Source organism: Aquila chrysaetos, chromosome 17, assembly GCF_900496995.4.
Source record: "Aquila chrysaetos chrysaetos chromosome 17, bAquChr1.4, whole genome shotgun sequence".
Classification (NCBI taxonomy): domain Eukaryota; kingdom Metazoa; phylum Chordata; class Aves; order Accipitriformes; family Accipitridae; genus Aquila; species Aquila chrysaetos.
In genome coordinates this window covers 19047648-19070627 of record NC_044020.1, presented here as the reverse complement: position 1 = coordinate 19070627, position 22980 = coordinate 19047648, and the positions used below count along the sequence as shown (strand labels likewise).

The 22980-nt window shown below is 46.8% G+C and overlaps 1 protein-coding gene across 1 annotated transcript in view; it reads right to left on the bottom strand.

The window, feature by feature from the left end:
• The window catches only part of ST8SIA1 (ST8 alpha-N-acetyl-neuraminide alpha-2,8-sialyltransferase 1), a 139354-nt gene extending 122806 nt beyond the window's left edge, over positions 1-16548 (bottom strand). The window contains exon 1 of the mRNA XM_030040824.2: positions 16287-16548. Coding sequence (XP_029896684.1) covers positions 16287-16525 — 239 coding nt within the window. The 5' untranslated portion in view covers positions 16526-16548. The remainder of the gene's footprint in view (positions 1-16286) is intronic.
• Positions 16549-22980: the final 6432 nt, after the last annotated feature.

Sequence of the window (22980 nt, the reverse complement as noted above, 5' to 3'; positions counted from 1 at the left end):
TTCAAGCAGTTAATAATTTAGAAAGAAGAATCATATTTCAGAAGTAATAACTGAACAATTCTAAAGAGCAATAATTCAGTTTCCACAGTAATTAAATTGTTTACTACAGGACTGAAGATGAGCTATTTAGTTTTCAACAGCATGATGACATTTTGTTTTCTGGTACAATGTTACAGTCTAAAAATAAACCAGATAAATAAGCAAATTAGTACAAAAAAAGTATACTAGCCAGAGAGGAAATATATTTTTTAAAGTGATTAAGCAGCAATCTAAGAATGAGACCGAGACATATATATTTAAGAACTAACCATTCTGAGAACACCTGCATTTCCTAAATTAAGCATAATTAAGGTTAAGAAGGGATTGATTGTTTATGTATGCATCAAGAATATGAAAGGTGGTTATAATTAACAACAGTAATTTTGAATGAAGTATTAAACCAAGTTACTGAAGGGTAAGACTCCTAACTATAAGAATCTGAGACATTGATTTATTTGGGAGATTATACTACATATCCCTATCTATTGCATGACTTTGCAACATTTGGTGCCAGCCCTTGACAGAGATAGGAAACCAAACTAAATGGACCTGATCTAGTAATCTGTCCTACTAAAGACATTTCTGTGTTCTTATGCACTGTAATAGAAGTCCGTTACCAATTGATTTATGCTGCACACTTCTCACAAATCTGCCCTGCAGATCCCCAAAGGGTGTATTTTCACAGCCACAGGAAAGCAGGTATATTTGGGGCAGAAGCTAGATGATGAAAATGTTGCAAAACAAGAAGGAAGGGGAGAGAGAGAACACCTGAGACAGAATTTCACCGCTTTCCACTCTGCCTCCTGCCCAGTGAGATCAGTCTGGAGAAGGTGCTGGCATTTGACAACCAGAAGCATAGAAGCTCCATGTCTGCCCCCACAAAACCGTCATCTTCTCAGAGCTGTTCCACAGTTTGGAACCAAAACTAGCCAAGTGCGGGTGGCCAAGGAATTCTGGAGTAGCTGAATATCCCCAGCACAGCGCAGTTTTGAGTCCCTGTTTCAAAATACACATTACCTATGCATCAATTTAATGCCAACCATGTGTACGACTCTACTAGAACACCAAGTGAGAAGTCATCTCAGAAGAAATGCTATGGGGAGCACCCAGAGAGAACAAAGAGAGCCTTTGTTTTAAAGTCTCACCCCAAAACCATAGTAACCAACCCCAGTTTTAGATATGAGAAGTCAAAGAATTGCCCATTGCAATTCCTCATCCCCAAGCATGAGCTGCCAGTGTCCCAGAGGACAGTCTAAACCTCAGCAAACATAAAGTTCACTAGATGCCAAGTCTGTGGATTGTCTAGTTGGCAACATGCAATCACAGAATGAAAAAAACAGAGCAACAAATGTTGTTTTCCTGTCTTATTGCTAACCATATGGACATTTTTCCTGCCACAGCTCTTAAGTAGGACAGGTACCAGAGATAGCTGCAGTGAGTGGGCTGTACTCCACATATTTCATCACTCTACTTCCAAATCTCACCACTTTAACAGTCATCTCTAGAGCAAAATGATTCCCATTCCTCCTATCTTGTGGCAGGAAAATGCCCTCTCCTATTACAGTTTCATAGTCTGTCGTACCTCACATAGGCCACTGAAACTGGACCCTCAATTTACTCAGGTGATCTGCTTCCATCTGATATTTGACCTTCTTAACTGAGATTATAATTTAACCCGTGTTGTTTTAATTAATTGTTACCTCCTTGGGTTATCTTGCCTAACTAACTGAGCTGTTTGTAAATTGTCCACTTCACTGAATGTTTCATTCTTAATTGATTGCCCTTCTGATTTATCCACATATTTGTTCTCAAATTTCCTAACTACAGTCTTTCTCTGATATATTGCTTCACATAGATGTTTCTTTACTTTATTCTCTGCTTTTAATGTTTCTTCTTCTTCAGCGCCCCTATTACAAAATACTTGCCTCTATTGTGTTAAACCCTACCAACCTTCCACCTCCCTTCCAACCTCCCAAGGCACCTCCATCTCACCACCTTACCGTCACCCCCTCCCACCCTGCCTGCCAAGCACGTATATTTTCTTTCCTTCTGGAGTACCCCACTCCCCAATCCCTTCCTCTCACCCAACAAGAGGGTTCTGACAAGTTTCCCAGTAGAAAACTCAGTTTTTAAGTAAGAATAAGAATATATGAAGGAAGACATCCTGTCCCTGAGAACGGCCAGCAACCAGGACGAGACTACCACGGGGAGGGGAGAAGGAATGTCGTACGTGGTTCGTTGCAGGCAGGAAAGAGCACACTCTTGTCCTTGAGAATACGTGAATTCGTCTGCTCCCGACTTGACGGCTCGCTATGGTTTATGGCTTGGTGCGAGCTGTGCTCCCAGCAGGGGAGGCATGCTGGGAGGAGGACAGAGGTCTGGCCGCTGCAGGAAGCTGCCTGCCCTTCGTCACGAAGAGGAGGCTGTTCCCCGCTGAGCAGGGGCTGGCCCGGCCCGGCCCAGAAAGGCTGAAGCAGCCAGAGAGGCAGGGCTCCGGCAGCCGGCAAGCAATTCTGAGGGCACCTGGGAGAAAAGGATGTATTTTAAATAGGCATGGCAAACAAAGCTTACGTGAGGGCACTGGCTGATATACCTGTCCTGTCCACCTCGCAGACTTCTGAATTTGTTGGTTAACTTCAGCAACATTTGAACAGGGAAGAGGGGAAGTATCGAATATGATGAAGATCCTACAAGTTTTGTGAAAACCTGGGTAGAAGGGAGACCCAAATTTATGAGCCCCACGCCAGCAGAGCTGCGCACCCTGCCTGAGCGCAGCCGGCTGCTCGGTCAGCACCCGCCGCCTCTCACTCCGCACGGTCATCTCACGGGACAAAAGGAGTTGAGGGAACCGGGACACAAACGGAGCCTAATTAGCACTGCTATTTATAGAACAACTTCCTCTTTAAAGCGGGAAGAGATGCCGGTGACAACTGAGGTAGTTTTAGAGTTGATCCAAAGCATTAAGGTAATCCGCTTCAAAAACACGGGGGCACGAGTCATTCTTGAGCCTGCGCCTGCAATGTCACCTGTGAGTAAGCTCTCAAGGGACAGCATCCACAGCTGCCAGCCGGCCTCCGGGCAGGGAGGGATGCCAGGGCCCGATCAGGGAAAGGAAGAAACCCTAAGGGTACCTCCCCACCAGCACACTTGTAACATTTCTTTCCCTTTCTAATACTGGGAGCGTCCAGATATTACGGGTTAAAACAGCAATGGATCCCTCCAGCAAATTGCTGCTAAAACAGCAACAGACACCGGTGTTCAGAGGATGCTCTGGTAAGCAGAGAGGACATTACAGCAGTGCTGGCTGTAGAGATGAACTTTGAGTAGAGCCTTCATGAACTGCTTCAGTTTAAAATAAATGGATGAGTGGGCCAGTGCGGGTCTGCTATCAAGACACTCAATGTCATACAAACATTGATAAACAAAGTAAGAAATGTTAGTATTCTTTTGAGAGGAGGCGTACCAGCTTCCTCAGGGGAAGGACAAGCCCAGAGTACCCAAAGTACTTTTCACTGTGAATCAACTTTCTTAAGTTTTATGGTGCTTTACAGTATCAATATTTAAAAGACACTGCTAAAAAGAACAAGCAAAAATCCTAAACAAACCTTCAAGCAATTAATGCAAGAAATCTGCTAAGTATGAGGATAAAAGCAAAAATTCATTTAATGAATCATTCAGCCTACTTAGTCCTTCAACTAGGCATCTTAAGATAGGAATACTGCCTGAAAGTTGGTTTAAAAATACTTTTAAATTATGTTCATGGGCTTGATGCCTGGTCCAGAGCCAGCGTGTTTTGGGAGACTCTCCTCCCTGATACATTCAGCCCATTTAGTTTAGACCCAAAAAGGTAATAATGAAATTACAAAGCCTAGCTATTTATTCATTAAACTTGTTGAAAGCTAACCTGTTCTTAGCAGTTACCAAACTGTTTAAGAAATACCTGTAGACCGGGGGCACTTCATGAGTAGAAACAACTTACTTCTCAGGACTTTTAGGATTTCTTTTAAATTTCTCTAAGGCAAAATCAGTTGTTGATCTTAAATGGAAACGAGTAAGAGTCTCAGAGGTGTTTTGGGTTTCTGTGGCGGGGTTTTGGTAGCAGGGGAGGGGCTGCAGGGCCGGCTCCTGTGAGAAGCTTCTAGAAGCTTCCCCGGCTCCAAGTGGGACCCGCCTCTGGCCCAGGCCGAGCCCATCAGCAATGGCGGTAGCGCCTCTGGGAGAACAGATTTCAGAAGGGGAACCTGCCGTGAGTAGGGGGATTGGAATGTGAGAGGAACCCCTGTGCAGATCCCGAGGGCAGTGGAGGAGGAGGAGGAGGAGGAGGAGGAGGAAAAAGAGGAGGAGGAGGAAGAGGAGGAGGAAGAGGAGGAGGGGATGCCCCTGCAGCCCGGGGAGGAGCCCACGCCAGAGCAGGGGGATGCCCCCCAAGATGGCCGGGACTCTGTGGGAAAGCCCGCACTGGAGCAGGCTGTGACTGAAGGACTGTGGCCCGTGGAAAGGACCCGTGCCAGAGCGGTTTGTGGAGAACTGTCTCCTGTGGGAGGGACCCCACGCTGGAGCAGGGGAGGAGTGAGGAGGAAGGAGCGGCAGAGACAACGTGTGATGAGCTGACCCCAACCCCCATTCCCTGCGCCGCTGCGGTGGGAGGAGGCAGAGAAATTGGGAGTAAAGTTAAGCCTGGGAAGGAGAGAGGGGCAAGGGGAAGGTGTTTTAAGATTTGGTTTTACTTCTCGTTATCCTTGTTTTGATTTGATTGGTAGTTAATTAAATTGATTTTGTTTTTCCCCAAGTTGAGTCTGTCTTTTGCCCGTGACCACAACTGGTGAGTGACCCCTCCCTGTCCTGGTCTCAACCCATATTTTCTCCTCCTCATCCCACCAGGGGTGGCGTGAGCGAGTGGCCTCATGGTGCTTTGTTGCCAGCTGGGCTTAAACCATGACAACAGGACAGACTGAACAGCCACACAGGACACCACCTGAAACCAAATGATTAAGTCAAATTTGGGAAAGAACTTAAGCTCTACAGTCCTGAGCAAGCTCATATTCATCTAGGCTGACCTGTGATTTCAAGTGAAAGCACACTACACACATGCTCCTGGTTATGGTACGAAGAAGAGAGCCTGCACCCCACTGGAAACCCCACCGGCCCATTTGCCTCATGCCAGCAGAGGTAACTTTGCTTTTCTCCATGATGTAGAGCTGCTGCTCCACAGCAGAAGAGAAAGCAGAATTTGTACTAAACTTATAAAACCAACTGACAGTATAACTACTCAGGCCAGCGAATACATTTTTCCACAGATTAGGTGGGGAAGAACAACAACTTGAACCCTCTTAGCACAAGACTTTCACTAGCAATGGCCTGTTTGACAAGTGAAGCACAAAACAGATTTTTTAAAACAAAATGAGAAAAAGCACTATGTTCACTCATCAAAGACCCAAGGCAAAAATAAACATGTTATCACATGCTGGACCCATTAGCATTTACTGAACTACACGAGATAAGTGTTTTCACTTGTTCTGTTGTCTAAACAGAACTATCAAAACACATGATTTCTCTAATGATAGGTTTACTTTTTGTTGTTGTTACCATTTTTGGATCAGCTAGCTCAAGTTCCACACTCTGCTGTTCCCTTCTGGATATGCTTAAACATTTAAAGGCAATGACTGGAGTGGGTTAGAAAGAATAAATATCTCGTACGTTTTTACTGCTTCATTCAAGCGGGCATACTAAACCCTGGGGATTTTCAGCGTTTGTCCATAAGGCTCAGCAAGTGTGTTTGTGCTAGATGCTTGCTGGGTGCCAAGACAAAATGTTCAATTAATAATATGACCTATAAAGGAATGCCCAGATTGGCTTTGTTTCTCCTATTCCCCTCACTGTTGCAGTTTCCTTAGTTAAAAAAATGCATCTAATTATAGGCTGATACGTAATTCTCACTACAGCAATTCCTAGCATTTAAAAGTCATGAGTCAGGCCCCCAAAATTATGATTAAGGCACAAAAATTAGGCATCTGAAAAACAACAGCCCACAATGGATTTTTATTTGCCTTTTGGGGCACAAGCTGCCATTCATGTTTTCAAGCCCTTCACTTTAGCCAAGAGGACTAAAAAATTCCTTCTTCATTTTTATTCCATGAAATCAAGACCATCACACATTCACTTGATTGCAGGAGCTGGCACAACTATTACAAGGGTGGGCAACAGCAGACATTGTAGCATTCCCCAGGTCCTATTAACTGCCCCTAACTGCAAGCATACATAGTTCAGCATCTCTTCCTGCTTTGCTCTGCAAGAGGAGTAACCACCACCAAGCCAGGCGAAATTTTGCAGGTGGACATCCTCTGGACTGCTGAGCCTCAGAACTCCAGAGCCTGGAAACAGTCGGGGTCATGGCCCTTGGCAAAAGGTTTCCTAATACTCCTGAATTAAGACCCTCACAGTGATAAATTTTAAACTCCTCTCCACGTAACCAAAGAATAGTTGTGGATGAAGCATAAACTTTCTGAGAACTTACAGGTGAGCCATCTGGTTTACAAATAGCTCTTCAGAAGTGTAGGACAGACAGACGTAGACAGACTTAAGTTTCTCATCCCATCAGTATTTCTTAATTAATATCATAAAAATTATAGAGGTCTAGTAAAAAGCAAATAAAAATTAAATCCAGCATGTATTTCTTTCAAAGGTACTTTTCACTCAACCTGGGTTGCAATCAACTGCTCCAGCATGGCCCATGATCTTTCTGTGCACCTCAGGATCCTTCTGCAGTTTTTTTTCCCTCCTTCCCAGAAAAGTATTTTCCCCCTCTTTTTCCTCCCCAAGACATGACTTACTTTTATTGAAGATTCTCCCTATTTGTTCACCTCCCTTTTAAAACTTTCTTTGTTCTGACTTTTCTGGAAATCTTGTTGCTTTGCAGTAACATCCGGATCACACAGAAACATACAGCCTTCCACTGATGCAAGCTCTTTAGCTCTGTATTTCCCCACACAGGCTTATTCAAGCATTAGCATGAACTCCAGGCATCTTGATAGTTCACTCACATACTCCAGAAATGGCTATCCTCATCGTACCCATCAAACACACATACACATACTAACCTAGACTCCGCACTTGCAGCAAACATTGGAAAAAAAATTTGGAAAGTCTTAACCCATGTCAGGCAGTAGTGTGCATCACAAAGAATCCTACATAATATAACGCAGAAGCATCCTCTGTGCTTCAGAACTGCACCACCTCACTCATCTCACTGCACTGCTCCTACCCATTCCCATGCTTAAAGGCTGTGAGAAGAAACAACCCAACACTTTCCCGCTTCACAGCCCTTTGTGTCTGCTCCTTGTTCACTTGTTTTCAGGGTTAACAACTGCACAAGTTGCTCTGTCACTATTTGCCCTCCTAGAGCAGCAATCCGAGGGAGGCCAGGAAAGGCAAAAAGCACATGGTTGTGCAAGCACTGCTACAATCTATCCTCAAGCAAGCTGTAGCAAGAGATTTCTCCCCATCATTCCCATTCTCGTCTGATCCAACAGCACTCCTCCGCTATTGCCTCATGAATATTGCATTTCCTTTCTATCCCATATTATGGCCATACCCTATATGGATTTATTCCCATGCCTTTTACATTGCCATTAAGTAGTAAATGGCACAATGCAGGAGACGGCAAACAGTCTGAACCTTGCTCAGACAAATAAGAACCTAATGTTGCCTGAGTGGATGGACAGTAAAATCACCCATAAACAAGTGAAGGTAATCTAAAGATTACAACCTAAACAGTACGCTTCCAGCTACTTAGGGATGTCTACTGCAGCACTCACTGCTGCAGTCCAGTGACAGAGCCCACAGATCTTGCAGCTCCCACCTTTCTTAGGGCTCCCACCAAGCTTTCACATGACCTGGAGACGGAACACACTAAGTCCATGACTCCCATGGGTCAGGTTCACCATGAGAGAACATGAAGACCAACTGAAAGGTTGCTTCAAGAAGAAAGAGTAACAAATACTCATGCTCAACTCCCCAACTAGCCTTATACCTCCTTCCCTTCTTTGCCTCCTGGCCTTTCTTCAGGTCCTAATTTCCTCCCGTTCCACACAAGCAGCTCTCACTGTGCTCCAAGTTGCTACTCGCCAAATACCATTTCACCCTCCGACTCCCACGACTGCAGCAGAAGTCTTGAGGAGCACCTGAGGATGACACGGAGGTGTTCCCACGGGGCCAGCGTGTAGGGGACCGAACGACCCCTGTGCTGTGGGGCGAGTGGGTCTGAGACACCGGGCAGCGCTGTAGGGCACAACGCACAATGCCGCGTAAGGCACCACACGAGGCATTAGGGAACACCGCTGCTCGGGGGCTGCCAGCAAACGCGACGTGACAGCAAGAAGCTGAGGGGTGCGCTGCTGGCCGGCAGCGTCACTCAGTAAGTGAGAGATGACAGAGACCGAACACTCCAGACAGATCTGGGGGGGGGGAGAAAAATGCACGTACAAGGCAGCTGAGCAGGCCGATGGCAGCAAACAGCACCCAAGCTCTACGTGTTTTTTCTCCCCGGATGGGACTTTGATAGAAGAAAAGATAAATGGAAAGAACAGAGAACAAAGAAGAACAGCTAAAAGAGAAGGACAATGGTTAAAACAAGAAGTCACTTAGCCCAAAGAATAAAAAAGTAGAGTCAAAAGTAGAGAATCTGAGTTTCAGCAGCAGCTGAAGATTCATTCTTTGGCTTCTTTATTAACCTTAGCCTCTGGTTAATCCTTTCCTGTGTTTTTCCCCACAAAGGCACGTGTCTGATTCCACATACATACTTTTAAATACCGAGCCAGACAGAGCATACAACCTACTACAAATGGTAACATACCATCATTGAAATACTGGTAAGGACTTGTGACAAATGTAAGAGTGTGAAATGTAATGAAAATATTTACCCATCAGTAATTAAAAGTTTATCGACATTTAGAAAAAGAAGACCCTGCAAGCATTGCTAACATTGCAACTCATTAGGGAAAATGAAGTAAAACTGTGCGTTACTACCCAGGAACAGGGATTCATTTCTCAAGTGAATACTATATATGGAATAAAGACCTATTCTATTCCCTTTCAAATAGACTAATGCTTCAGCGGAAGCCACAGAAAGAAGACAAAAATTTACACAAAAGCATTAAGCACTTGACAGGTAGTAAGCTGGTACCTCCAGATACCAGTAGCAAGAAGGACCAGTACCCATTAAAACCCTCAGCACAAGTATTTGGATCATTCTTCCAGCGAACATTCAGGCGGCCTATCACTAGTAAATAGCCCAGGTATTTCTTCATATTAAAAATGGTATTAACAGAGGGAAAACCCACTCCATTAATCAAAATTCCTAATCTGCATAGCTGGGATAAATCTCACTGCACACATTCTTGGACTGAAAACCATTCAGAGCATGGAATGTTCCCAGCAGCTTTAAAAGCCTGATGGTAGCCACATCTCCACTTGAAAAGAGAACCTCTAAACCAAGAAATTCAGGAGGGCATTTTCCAGGCAGATAGAATAGGAAAAGTCAAAATAATTCAGTCTGTTGATTTAATACAACAACAAAAATAACACCACTCTGCTGGCCAGAAAATATTTTACAACAATCTAATTTCACAGCCTTCACCTTTTTCCTGAATGGAGCAGTGGGAAAGCGACCTCCAGAATCCTGGGTAGAGCCAGGATGTTGTTCTCCACTGTGTCATTCACCTTGTTAAAAATTTCAAATACCACTAAGGTCAAGGCAACAGGCGCAGCGCCTTCATGAAGCTCAGAGCTTCCATAATAATTACTTTAGAGACAAAGACTTTCCTAGGATTAAGTGACTTATCAGTGCCACGTGCCACATCCCACCCCACCCTCTGTTTATCTAATCAGTTTAGATTCCAAGACCTGGGAGAAGAATTGTCTCTGGTCTTCTGTATGTAAAAGTTGTGACAGGACAAAACCTGAATCTCCACTGAGGTTTGCAAATACTACATAATATAGGTTAACGTGCTTCAGTATGAATTTAACTGCATGCAGTTATTTAAAATGATTTAACATTAGGAGCAATTTTCTTACATTTTGGGAACCGCATGCAGCATACAAAAAAAGATTAATATATATACAAAGATTTGAAATTAAGTATTTTTTGGTGCTTAGAAAACTGGAACAACAGAAGACTGCAGTCCAAACAGCCTCCTCAGTTCAGTGAGGTTCATCCTCACTGTGGGAGGATAAATACTGAAGCGGGAAAGACAATTCATTTTCCATGCATTTACCTAGTAGGAACTAGCCTCAAAAATAGGTCTTTTTATACATGTCATTGAACACACAGCAAATGGGAGCAACACTCTTGGCTGCTCTGAAGATGAAAATTACAAGTAGAGGAATAAATCACCGGTTACTATATTGTATGGATGATTTAGTGCCCATTCCATCCACTATAAGGTAGAAAAAAGGAAAGCACAGATGTGAAAATACATACATCCAGCAGTGTCTGTGTATGTACATACCAGACTTTCGGGGCCCTAGACGGGTAACCTAAATTCCGGTAAAGTCTCTGTTCCTCCTGTTCCCCGGTGCCTGGCTCTGGGCCTTCGGATGCTCCCAGCTAACAGGAAAAGAGCCTCAGGGAGTTGGCTACACCCTCCCGTAAATGCTGGCAGCACTGGAGTTTTTACAAATTCAAAGTAAAGCAGCAATCCAAAACTCTGCAAGAGCAGATACTAGAAACAGGGATCTTGACTGTCTGTTTTGTAGGGAAGGCGGAATGGAAGTCTGTAAGAAAATGCTGCTTTGGGGTAAGGAGGGAGGATACCGTGATCTGGAACTCAGGAATTTAAGTCAATTCCTATCTTGCCACCACACCCCTCGTCTGCAAAGATGCCATGAACTAACTCAGATAACTAACTCTCATTGTTTTCATGTAATTTAGCAAAGACACCTAAAGCCCTTGAAGATAGAGATGCCAGATCTCTCTGCAGCTTGCTTTCTTCACCACAGCCTCCAAATAACAAAATGGGATAAGAACACTTTTTTTCTCTCACCTTTAATCTGCTCTTCAAATTGTACCTCTCCACCAAAACAACTTCTCATCTCAGCTGGAGACACCAAGAAACTACAAATTACAAATACCCAATTACCACCAATGCAGCGAATACAACCGCGAAAAAGTAATTCAAAATGTTAACAACTGAGTTAAAAACACAGCCAGGCAGTAGTGACACCTACTCAGGAGAGCAAAATAAGCTGCATTTGGCCACTGCCAACGCACAACATTTGAGCATATCTGATGGTTTTAGGGTAGGGCTTCACGAGCCACAGAATTAGACTCATCTAATACAGCATCTCCCAGCTCTAATCCCAAATCTATTCTTCATTTGTCTCAGTGAAAGAAGCAGGCATAATTCAGTATCTGATAAAGCTGTTTAAGCAGGGCAAAACTCTTGCCTAGTCAACCTGAGCAACATGAAGTTTCATCTCAGATTTGCCTTGAAATATCCCAGTAGATCGCACCACTCACATAATTTGCAATGCTCACATCAAAAGAGAAGGAAAAAAAAGCGACTGAAACTAAACAACCTCTTGCTGACTTGGCAATAGCATTTGTCTTACCCAGACAGAGAAGTGACCTGGAATTCCAGTTCTACGTTAATACAATCTAAAATGAAAAACGATTTGCACAAGGGGATGTTCTTCAACACCTATTGTGACTGCACTCTAGGCACAGACATTAACAGCTGGCAGAGAGCAGCTGGCAGAGAAGGTTACAGTGGGAAGACCCCCTCCGGCACGGCACGTAGCGGCACCAGAGCATTATTTTTGCAAGGCACACGAAAGCTAATAGTAGAAGAGGCTCCACACAGTCTGTCCATATCCACACTGCAAGGACCGGAGTGCACTACATCTGGATAGCCTGTCCGGTTCAGCCACTGACCCTGCTGTGTGATTTCAGGCCCGTAGCTTCTCCTCTCTGTCTCCGGAAAATGGACAAGAGGCCAAACCCAATGAAAAAGCAGTGGAGAAGCCACCTGCCAAGAAAAGCATGGCCAGTTTGGCTCTAGGGACAGAGAGAACAGCACTGGGGAGCAGAGCCAAGTTGTAGCAGATGCTCTGGACTGGAGGCAGGTCACGAACAGCGAGGTCACAGGAGACATCTGCCACCAACTCAACCGAGCCACCCCCAGAATAAACCCAGGGTGACCTTTCAGCATCACACAAAGCTGCTGCAGCAGAAGCAAGAAAGCAATATGAATCTCAAGGGTAGCCTTTCTGTTGCCTTGCAGACAAGATTGTCCCATCTCTTCCCAAAGAACCTCTAACCTCTAACTGCCATCCAGCCTTTTAGGTGGGAGCCCTGACAGTCAAAAGCCCACTGCCCCCCACAAGTGTACTCACTCCCCAGAGGAGGTCCACGCTGGGCAACAAACAAAGCAGAAGCGTCAGATAAACGTACGGCGCTTGGGATTTGTGGTTGTACGGAGCTCGTAAGGCAGATGAAAAGATCCAGCTCTGCCTTTATTCAACTGCAATCTTTTTAAATAAAAGAATCCTAAAGGTATTATTGTACGTCATTTACTTTGCTAATAACAAACAGCAATTAACAACATTTTTGCCCAAATAATTTAAGCAGCACTAGGCCCTTAAAAAAACCCTAAGCAATCTGTAAAAACAATTAGGGCGCAATAACATGAACCACCTCAGAGGATGACAAGCCATTATATTGTAGGTAAATTAGACGCGTTAGCCATTAGTGACTCTAATGATGGTCTCATTCCTTTTCTGACCACTTTGTAGTTCAAGATCAAGCAGTTTACCATCTGACTGACAGACTATTATTCAGTATTTGTAAAGAGATGTGATGTTTCCACAGCAGAGAGGTTGACTACCCTCAGTCACTAGTGTCTTGAAATTTAAAGGATGCTAATAGCGATAGCTTGCCACTGGGCTGTGCTGAGTTTCGAACGGCCAGAATTTGAAGACTTTAAAGGGAGTTATGTTCAACTGAGGAAAGGATTTGGACCAAGAGCTCTTTTAATAACCGCAATTGTATCTTCAGGCTTTTGGGGATCTGTCCTTCCATCTAAGAACCCAGGCAGCTCTTGCACAGACACCCACTCCGCTGCTGGCAGCGGGACTCCACACACTCATCATGCCAGGATTACTCACAGAAGTCGTGTGTGCAGAGTCAAGGCTGCGAGCACGCTCTAAACACAGACTCAGGCCGGAGTCAAAGGCTTAATCCTGCTCATTTTGTTTCCCCACAAACTGTCCTTACTCACAGCTGCAGTAAGGCAACACACACCTCAAAAGCAGCAATTTGTGGCTATTTGCACAGGTATTTATATTTGAAAACCGATTCTGCAAATCTATATTCAAACACAAAACCCTCACGTAAGCCATCCCACAAGCACCAGGACAGTCTGGGTTCTTGCGTAAGCAAGAGTTTACACGGGTCAGATCTTTACACGAGGTTTCTGGCTGAACAGAGAGGAGCAGGAAGGAGCAGTGGAGATTGAGGAGTTACTGGCACTCAGCTGCCCAGGGTTCAACCCAAGTTACCACAGATGTTTTCGTTGACCCTGCTAAGTTACTTACTGAGGTTGTCTTGATCCAGGTACAGAAGGCAAAGGGGGAATAGCACTTGCAACCTTTGAAAACTATGTTTTGATCAATTTAATAATTACTTGAGGATGATAATCTACTTCAGCAACAGGACTCCAGTGAGTTTATAGGAGGAGAAAGATACAAAACCATCAGATGTTTTCTCTGCGTAGCAAGAACCTGGCTATTCAAACACCTGTACAGTACCACAAATACTGTATTATACAAAATAATAACATGAAAATTTGCACTTTCTCATATAGATTTTTAGCACAGATAAATTCAAATTTATTCTTCAAAACTGTTTGGTAACCAGACTGTGTGGCAGGAGGGCTAGAGAGAATGGAAATTAATGCCATTCTTAAATAATAAAATATTAATAATACATTAAAACCCACTTAATATTAGGCTAGTATGGAAAGCTGCATTACTCCAAAGTCCGCAGGCAGGATTTCTGTGAAGCTCTATATCTACTCCCCAATTAAAACGGAGACTCGCATTCATACGCAGTTTCGAGGAGAAACCGAAACTTGGAGCTTTTACAGTGCTCTTGCATAGAGAGAGCAGAACTGTAGCAAAGAGTGGGATATTGTTTCTGTTAATCACCTTATAATATACAGCAGCTTACCTGACACAGACTTCAATTTCATCATCTTCTACCAATACTAAGAGAAGCAAATTTGTGCAGCAAAGTTAAGAGTTCTATGTCATAATTATTTGAATATTATGGTATACTCACTACATATCTCCAGTGTATGTTTCCTCTTAAAAATTTTATTTTTTGAAGCAGATTGATTTAAAGCTCATTGTATTTAGCACTGCGCCAACTCATCAAGAGACACAGACAAGAAACAATAGCTCCTTTTATTGCAAGAGACTCTCTTCAATAGCATCTCCGAGATAATCACTATGCTTAGGGAGTGGAAAAACATATGGGCAAGTTGACGACCCACGCAGAGTTTTTGTTACTAAATCGTGTGGTGGAAATGGTCTAAAAACTGGTTTTTTAAACTGAAGGTGCAGCCCCATTATCAATCTTCAAACAACTTTTAGTTTACAAACATGAAAGACAATACATCGAACTCCTTCCTACATCATCTATCAGGGTAATTTAAAAAAAAAAAAAATCTGGATTCATCTAGCCCCAAAAATGGGAGTCTGTGGCACAACAGGCTTAAGATGAATTAGTATCTGAGCAGATCAGCCTAGTTTCTAGTGTTAGTTAGTGTTTTAGGAAAAGGATCCTGCACCTGTACCTTACTGTTGGCTCTGTATTAAAGGAAGGGACTTCTTCCAGGCCTACCCAATGAGATGGTATTAACCCACGCCCACTTAGCACCTCTCATTGCTTTTATTTCCTGCAAGCTTCAGGGGCTAAAGGAAGAATGTGCTTTTGAAGAACTGTAAAGTTTCTGTTATCCCAACAGAGAAGATACTAAGCCATCACATGCCAGCTCCCGTTCGTGACAAACGTGAGTCGAGTTGCATTCAAAAATTATTGAAGAACATCAATAAAGCTGTAGACCACTTTAAAAAGGAAAAGTTGTCCCTTGGAATTTGGATCTGATGCATTCCGGCATCTGCTAAAGAAAGAGGGCCTTTTTGCAGGCAGTTTGATTACCCCTCACTCTGATCTTTCATTTGCTGCTTAGAGGACAGGGAGAAAACCCAGCTTCCCTCCAGGAAAGGGAGGGAAATCGGCCTCTCTCCCAATTGTCTGTATTCTACCCAGACGTGTAAGAAATTTTCAAGGGGATGCAGATCTCCACTGCACACGCTTCTAAGCCAGGGTCATTCAAAAAAATCCTCCCCGCTGCAGGGACCTAGTTCTCCACCGCTCTCGGATGTGGCACCCTGACTGCAACACTCCTCCTCTCCTGTGCAGCTGGGGAAGGTGAGAAGGGCTCCAAGGATTATCGCCATTTCCCAGCCGCGTCGAAACGAGAAGCAGAGGAGGAAAAGGTGCCTCTTCCCAGCCGCGTCCAAGAGAGGAGCAGAAGAAGAGAAAAAGGTGCCTTTTCACGTGGTTTCCATCATAAACTGCAGAGAGTCAAGGACCAGCGCGGAGCTTCCAAAGTGTTCCTGGGAGCGAGGACGCTGACGCGAACGAACATCCACGCAGCCCTTCCCTCGCGCATCCCGGGGGGAGAGCCCCAGGCTGAGCCTGCTCCGGCAGCAGGCCGGCACTCGCAGTCCCTAGGCGAAGCGGGGCTCCGAGCCCCCGGCTTTGTTAGGAGCCAGAGAGCGGGGCTGCCCGCGCAGCTGCGATCCGGGAAGCCAGAAGCATCCTATTGTGCGGGCAACACCGCCAGCCCCGGAACCCTCGGCCCTCCTCGGACAGGCGTCCGAGGTGGGCTCGTCTCCCCGCGCAGGGAAAGCAGCCCCCCCGTCCCCCGCGCCGAGCCCCTTCTCCTCCCCGCAGCAAACGGAGGCGCCCAAAAAGTTTCGCCGGGCGAGCGGGGGCCCTGCCCGCCCCTCGCCCGCCGGCAAGAAACAAAGGGCCGGCTAGGAAAAAACCCAAAAGTTTGGGGCTCGGCGGGGCGGGGAGGGCGCCCGGCCGGGCTCCCGCCGCCCGCCTGCCCGCCGCTCCGCGGGGCCGCCCGCCGCCGGCCGCCCGTCCCCGGCCGCCCTTGGGCCGCGCACGGCGCTACCTGAACAGGGCGACCGCAGTCTGGTTCCTCCTCCACGCCTTGCCCTGCTGCAGCAGCACCCCCTGCACGATCTCCTTCTCGTCGGGCAGCCGGTAGACGGGGAAGACGTAGAGCCAGCAGAGGACGAAGACCCCCAGGGCGCTGGCCCCCACGGGCAGGCGGGTGCGCGGCCACTTCCACGCCAGCCCCGCCATCCTCCTCCCGCAGCGCCGCCGCGGCGCCGGGCCGCGCTCCGGCATCAGGCCCGCGCCATGCGGCGCCCGCGGGCGGGAGGTTGGGGGGGGGCGCCTCAGCCCCGCCGCCGCCGCCGCCGCCCGCACCCTAAGCCCGGCGGCCCGCCCGCCGCCCGCCGCCCGCCGCCATCGCCGCCCAGCCGGCCGGGGCGGGGGGGGAGCCGGGCCCCGCGGGCGTCGGGTCTCCTGCCGGGGCTGCTGCCGCTGCGCCGCGGCTGGCTCCTCTCTCGGCGGTGGCGGCTGCCGCCCTTCCTCACAGGCATTTGGTCCCTCGCTTTCCCCGCCAGACGATGCTCCGCCGCTCCCCGCCCTCCCTCCCTCCCTCCGCCTCCCACCGAGCCCGCTCGCTCGCTCTCGCTCTCGCTCGCGGCCGCGCCGCGGACGGCCCCGGTAAATTTCCACCCCGCCCCGGCCGCGGGGTGCCCCGGCCCCGCCGCCCGCCTCCCCCCCCACCCCAGCCGCCGCGGGAGGAAAGGAGGGGGAACGGCGGCCGGAGAACGGGCTGCTGCGGGGGCCCCCCGCGCCCCGGCCTCCCCCCCGCCTCTCCCGCTTGACCCGCGGGCACCGGCCGAGCCGGAGCGGAGCGCGGGGGCGGGTGTCCCGCTCCGGGCTGGCCGCTGCGGGCAGCGCCGCCGGCGCCCCCCGACCCTCCCGCCGCCTCGCTCGCTGCCCCGGCGGCCGCCAGCCCCGGCGGCGGCGGCCGCGCCGCTCTCCAGCGCGCCCTGGCGGACATCGGCCCCCGGCCCCGGCCGCCCTCCGCCGCTCTCTGCGGGGCGTGCGGCAGCCCTTGGCGCCCCACGGGTCCCCCGACGTCCGCCCCGGGTTCAAGTCAGGAGCCCGGGAGCCGGGATCACCCTGCCCGCCCGGTCAAAGTACATCCTGCAAAGATATTCTGGGGGTAATTTAGCAAACCGGGGGGGGGGTGCGGCAGACCTGGAAGAAGAGCGTGCGCCAGCCAGCAGCACCGTTAGCAAAGCGGCGGCTCCCTGTCGGCGCGTACCCGCTGGTGTGGCTGGGTCTTTGAAGAAAACACGCTGGGGCGATACCCTCGGGTGGGACGCGGGCAGTGGATGGGGCACGCCAGCCCGGCTGGGGTTGTCGCTGAAGCGCCCAGCGCGTGGGACAGAGAGGCCACCCACGAGCCAAGAAGCGGCAGCCTGAGCCGCGCGCGCTGGCGGCAATGCCCAGCTCGGGCTTCCCACCGGGAACCCGGCGCCTGCCCCGCAGGACGAGGCTGCCACGTGGACGGCCCGCTGCCCTCCTAAATCAGCAGAGAGAGTGCGATCGGGTCACGCCAACAGAGCGACTCCGGCAGTAGAAAGCACCTCTCTGCGGTGATCAGGTGGGCTGAAACATGGGAGACGCCTTCAACTTCTCAGTGAGGATCTCAGAGGCAGTCCCCAGTTTCAGACAGAGCCCAATCTCTAGTCCCTGGCTATTGCATAAAAGGCAAGTTCAGCCTGGGCCAGACGCACCTGTCAGACCCACCGAGAAACGCTGCGGACTCCCACATAACCCTAGGAAGAGTTTTGTGTGAGTTAGTAGCCAGCTGCTTTCCAGACTTTCAGGAGCACACAGAGACTTGGCTCCTTCGGACACCTTCCGAGTGGAGCGGTAACTAAAGGATGGCTTCGAGCACTTCAGACTTGGGAGACTCAAGGTAGCAAGGAGACGCTGACAGCCTTGCAAGACAACAATTTGCCTCTGCCTGACTGTCCTGGTTTCGGCTGGGATAAAGTTAATTTTCTTTCTAGTAGCTGCTACAGTGTGTTTTGGATTTAGTGTGAGAAGAATGTTGATAACACGCTGGTGTTTTAGTTGTTGCTAAGTAGCGCTTATCCTAAGTTAAGGATTTTTCAGTTTCCCATGCTCTGCCAGCGAGCAGGTGTACCAGAAGCTGGGAGGGAGCATGGCCAGGACAGCTGACCCGAACTAGCCACAGGGATATTCCATACCATAGAACGTCATGCTCAGTATATATACTGGGCGAGCGGGCCAGATGGGGCGGATCGCTGCTTGAGCATCGGTCAGCAGGTAGTGAGCAATTGCATCGTGCATCACTTGTCTTTTCTTGGGTGTTATTTCCTTTGTTGGTTTGGGGGGGGGTTGTGTTGTTACATTTCTTTTCATTATTATTATTATATTTTATTATTATTATTTTATTTTACTTTAGTTATTAAACCATTCTTATCTCAACCTACGAATTTTACTTCTTTTGTTCGATTCTGCTCCCCATCCCACTGGGCTGGGGGAAGTGAGCGAGCAGCTGCGTGGTGCTCAGTTGCTGGCTGGGGTTAAACCACGACACTGGCTCAAGGCATGTCAGCACCGCACATCTTGCAGAGAGGTGTCGATCATGGCGGGTGACGGGGAGGGAAGTACTACCGAGCTCATCTGCTAAAATTGTCCAAAGCACAGTGATGAAAGGCCACCATGAGTCACCTCGCAAAGGGTGGCAAAAGAAAAATCTATGGGTGAAGATTCTCACCATAGCAATTAGAGATTCAGTCAAACAAGTCCTGGGTTTGGAAACAGACAATCCCAAATTCCACAGCTTTCTGCAAATGTCCAGAACTTCCCCTGGATGAATAATTGAAGGAAGCTTTGAAAAAATTTTGGGTGAAGGAAGGAAAGCAAGAAGAAAGTTTGACACATTTGGTTTAGTATGTCCTGACCATAAGGTAGCAATAAAATAATCATAAATACTAGCTGGCTGTTTATACGGCATTTTCAGCTAGAGATCACAAACCAATACTACTTAGTTCTCAGTAAAAACTAAACTTGGAAATCTCAATGTGCTTTTGGTGCTTGAGAGGAGGAAAAACATTCTCACTTCCATAGTGTGTTGCTGTGTAGAAATATACACTGACAAAAAGAATATTAACATGACGATGTCTAATGAACAAAAAATGCCAGAAACTTGTAATTGCATAGGAAATATTGTTTTCTTTCATATCTGATATGCTAGAGCTGTCTAGAGCATTAGAGCTGTTTTCTCTGGACAGAATGGGAAAAGAAATTGAGCAAAACATTTTGGCCAACCTCTGACAAAAAAAAAAAAAAAAAAAAAAAGAAAATATTTTGAGCAGGATAAACATTTTCATTTTGGTGAGGCAGCTATTTACCAACAGTAAAATAAACCAAAACCTACTCAGTCACCTCTATTAAAAACAAACAGAACCATTCAGTCTCTGGAGACTAATTCAAAACATAGTTGGCTAGACTCATAAAAAGCTTTAAAAAAATGATTGAAATGTGCAAAACTGTATCCCAAATTAAATTCTGCCTCTTTGCTCACCTTTAGCTGAGAAGAGAGACAAACCAGAGGCTCGGTGTTGCTTGGGAAACCAGAAAGTGGAAAAGAACAAGAGAAAGTAGGAATGACTATTATTCTGTCACTGTCCAAACTGCTTGCAATGAAGTAAGTCGAAATAAAACCGATACAATTGTTTGTTAATTTCTTCGGTAAGATAATCCCTCCCAAAGTAACATAGGGAGGGATTATTTCTTTAATAAAGGGCTTTTACTCTTGCACAATGAGACACAAGATTTTGGGATGTCTTTTATTTGTGAACCTGTGAGATATTCCTAAGCCTTTCCTCTTCTTTTTTCTGAATACATTTCAGCAGGAAGCCCCCAGGCTGTTTACCGCATTTATAACAGTCCATGGTCTGTCTAGTGCCGTGGCGGTAACTCCACCACCGTGTCCTGCCTGCCGCCCGCAAGGAGCCAGGTGGATCAAGACGGAGATGAAGCAGAGCTTGTCATGTTGCTACTGACTTGTCATGAGGAACTGAAAACGCCTGGCCTCATTCTGCTCTCGTACGGGTGGAAATTATAGATACACCAGGACAAGGTCAAACCCAGGTCTTTTACTCTATAGTCAAATCTGTTTCTAGGCAGCGTTATCAGTCTCTGTCCTTTCCCTCCATCAGTGAGCCCTGAAGAGAAGCGCACCGATGCTTTCTGGTGCAGATAACAGCTTCAGGTGGAGAATAAACAGAAGGTAAGAATAAGCTGCCAAACGTGAATCTCGCTTACAAGCAAATAGTCTTAAGTACTTCGGTGACAATTTGCAATCATTGAGAAGATGTAGAGATGTAGTGATCAACAATCCATGTCTTCAAATCAAAGCAGAAAATTGAAATTCAGGCATGATTCTTCTCTGTTGTAGTCCATTTTAGTGAGAATTGAGTGGTGAGATTTAAACTCACCTCCATTACTTTGGTCCCAAGTAAGATCCCCAGCCAGAAAGGCTACCTATTCTGGGCATGGCTCATAGGCAGCCCTACTACAGGGGTAAAAAAAAAAAAAAGAAATTGCTATCACGAGGTGCCTTTAAAAAGCAGCACAGAGAAAAGCAACGAGTGAGAACATGGAATAACATGCATTTCAAACACTCAGAAGAAATAGCGTGACTCTCCACCGATCAGAAAGAAACCAGAGTGTTGTGGTTTTCCCGGGTTCACTCTAAAATGCGCCGGCAGAACTCTTCTCCCGTTGTCTATTGCTTGTTCATTCGCCACAGCCACGCAAAAAGACCTTTTCCTTCGCCGAGGGTAGGCAGGCACGTCCTCCTGCTCTGCCAGCTCTGCATTTCCCCCTCTGCCCCTGAGGGGGAGCTGACACCCTGCTCAGCTGCTTGGCACTGCCGCTCGGGAGAGCAGGGCAAAGACCTTTTCCAAGCGTTAAGAAGTAGCGCCTCCTCTTTCCCTTACCCCCAACCCAAAACGCACACGGAGACCTGAGCTGCATCCTTCCAAAAATCCAGTTTTTGCCTGCTTTCATGTAGAGAATCCTGTATTCCTACCCACATCCTTTGGTACCTTGTCTTTGCTCCCTTTCAAGCCCTCTCACTTCCAAAATAACAGGGCTTTCCCCTCCACTTCAGCATCCCACTCGCTTTCCACACGGCAGAATTTAGCAGAGGAGTTGCATCGGAATCAGCATTCAGGCTACGGCATCCTTTCAGTTGATGAAAATGTTATCGTGCCGTATACCTACAAGGTAAATCTGTTATCTTCTGAATGCACTCAGTTACCACCTGACTAAAATACCTTGCTTTACGCTGTGCCCTCAGTTCTGCAAGTATTTCATGCTCCATTAGTAGAGTCTATGTGAAGGGTGGATTTGTTTTCTAAGGAGAAGGGAGCTGAAAAAAACCCCAGTTGTTATTGAGTGTCGAGTGGCAGCCCTTATTCCCCACTGCTATAAATACTCAGTGCTCCCTTGGTATGTGTTTTGACCAAAGGTACAACAGCAAAATGTTCAGAAATAGTCGCCTGCCTCAGATGATATGGTAGGTCAGCTTTTGTGTGGTGTCACCTTTGAACAGGCTGATTTCTCTGCATTCCTCCTATTGATACAGTTTGAAAAACTGGCATCTGAATCTCACTCTGTAAGAACAACATCAACAGGGTGAATGCCTTTATGAATGGACGCACAGTTGCCCGCACAAAGACCTGTTGCCAAATTCCCATAATGCTTCTCCCTATCAGGATTTACTCTGCAGCTCTGTTAAAACCACCAACAAATGTGTATTCTCACTGATAAAGCATTTTAAGCCCCTGATATGACAGACAGTTTTATATAATCCTATTGGAGGGGGAGAATTATAACTACAATATTGAATTAATATTCCTGTAAAGTCATGGTGTCCAAAGAGCTAATCTGTTTTTACCTGGCTGTATCAGTTAGCCTTCAAAAAAATATTGCAGATTTTGCCACATTTTTTTTTTCCCTTCAGCTGTCATGCTGTAATAATATCATTACTGTGACGACATCTACAGTCATCCTTCCAGCTGCAGAGAGGAGTCAGAATGCACAAGGAAGAAGTATAAAATGGGAAAAAAGGATCTTACTGATGAAAGAGTTCATTCTCTAAAACAGAGAACCTCTTTTAGAAGCAGTGTTTAAAGGACTTTCAAAACATCTTTTTATGCAACCAGTGATGTTAGCTGGTAACAAGGTGGAACAAGAATGAGTGAAAATGTGCAGGAGTAAGTAATACGGAACATATCAAGCCATTGGCCACAGGCACTTGGCTTTTTTGGTTTTGCATGGAAACAAATTTTTTCTCATAAAACGGAGGAGCACAGGCAATTTTCAACAACTTTGCCATCACTGCTGTATATCATTACAGTATCTTTAGGAAAGCCATGAAGATCAGACTTCTGTTCTACAGCACTGGCTTCAGAATATATCTTTAGTGTGTCTTAATATATGTAAAAGTGCCCATGAAAGACATGGATGGACAGGAGCACCACTATGGTGAAAATAAGGAAGTGCAGTGAAATTCTGGGTGAAATTCCTGCCATGTGCACTACAGGAAGCTCCCTTTCAAAATCAACACGTATCTTTTCACAGCATACATCCAAATCTTCCTCTCATACCCAAAATACAGACTCGGACAATTAGCATAGTTTTATCCAATAGAAGTAGACGCACCCATAAATCACAGT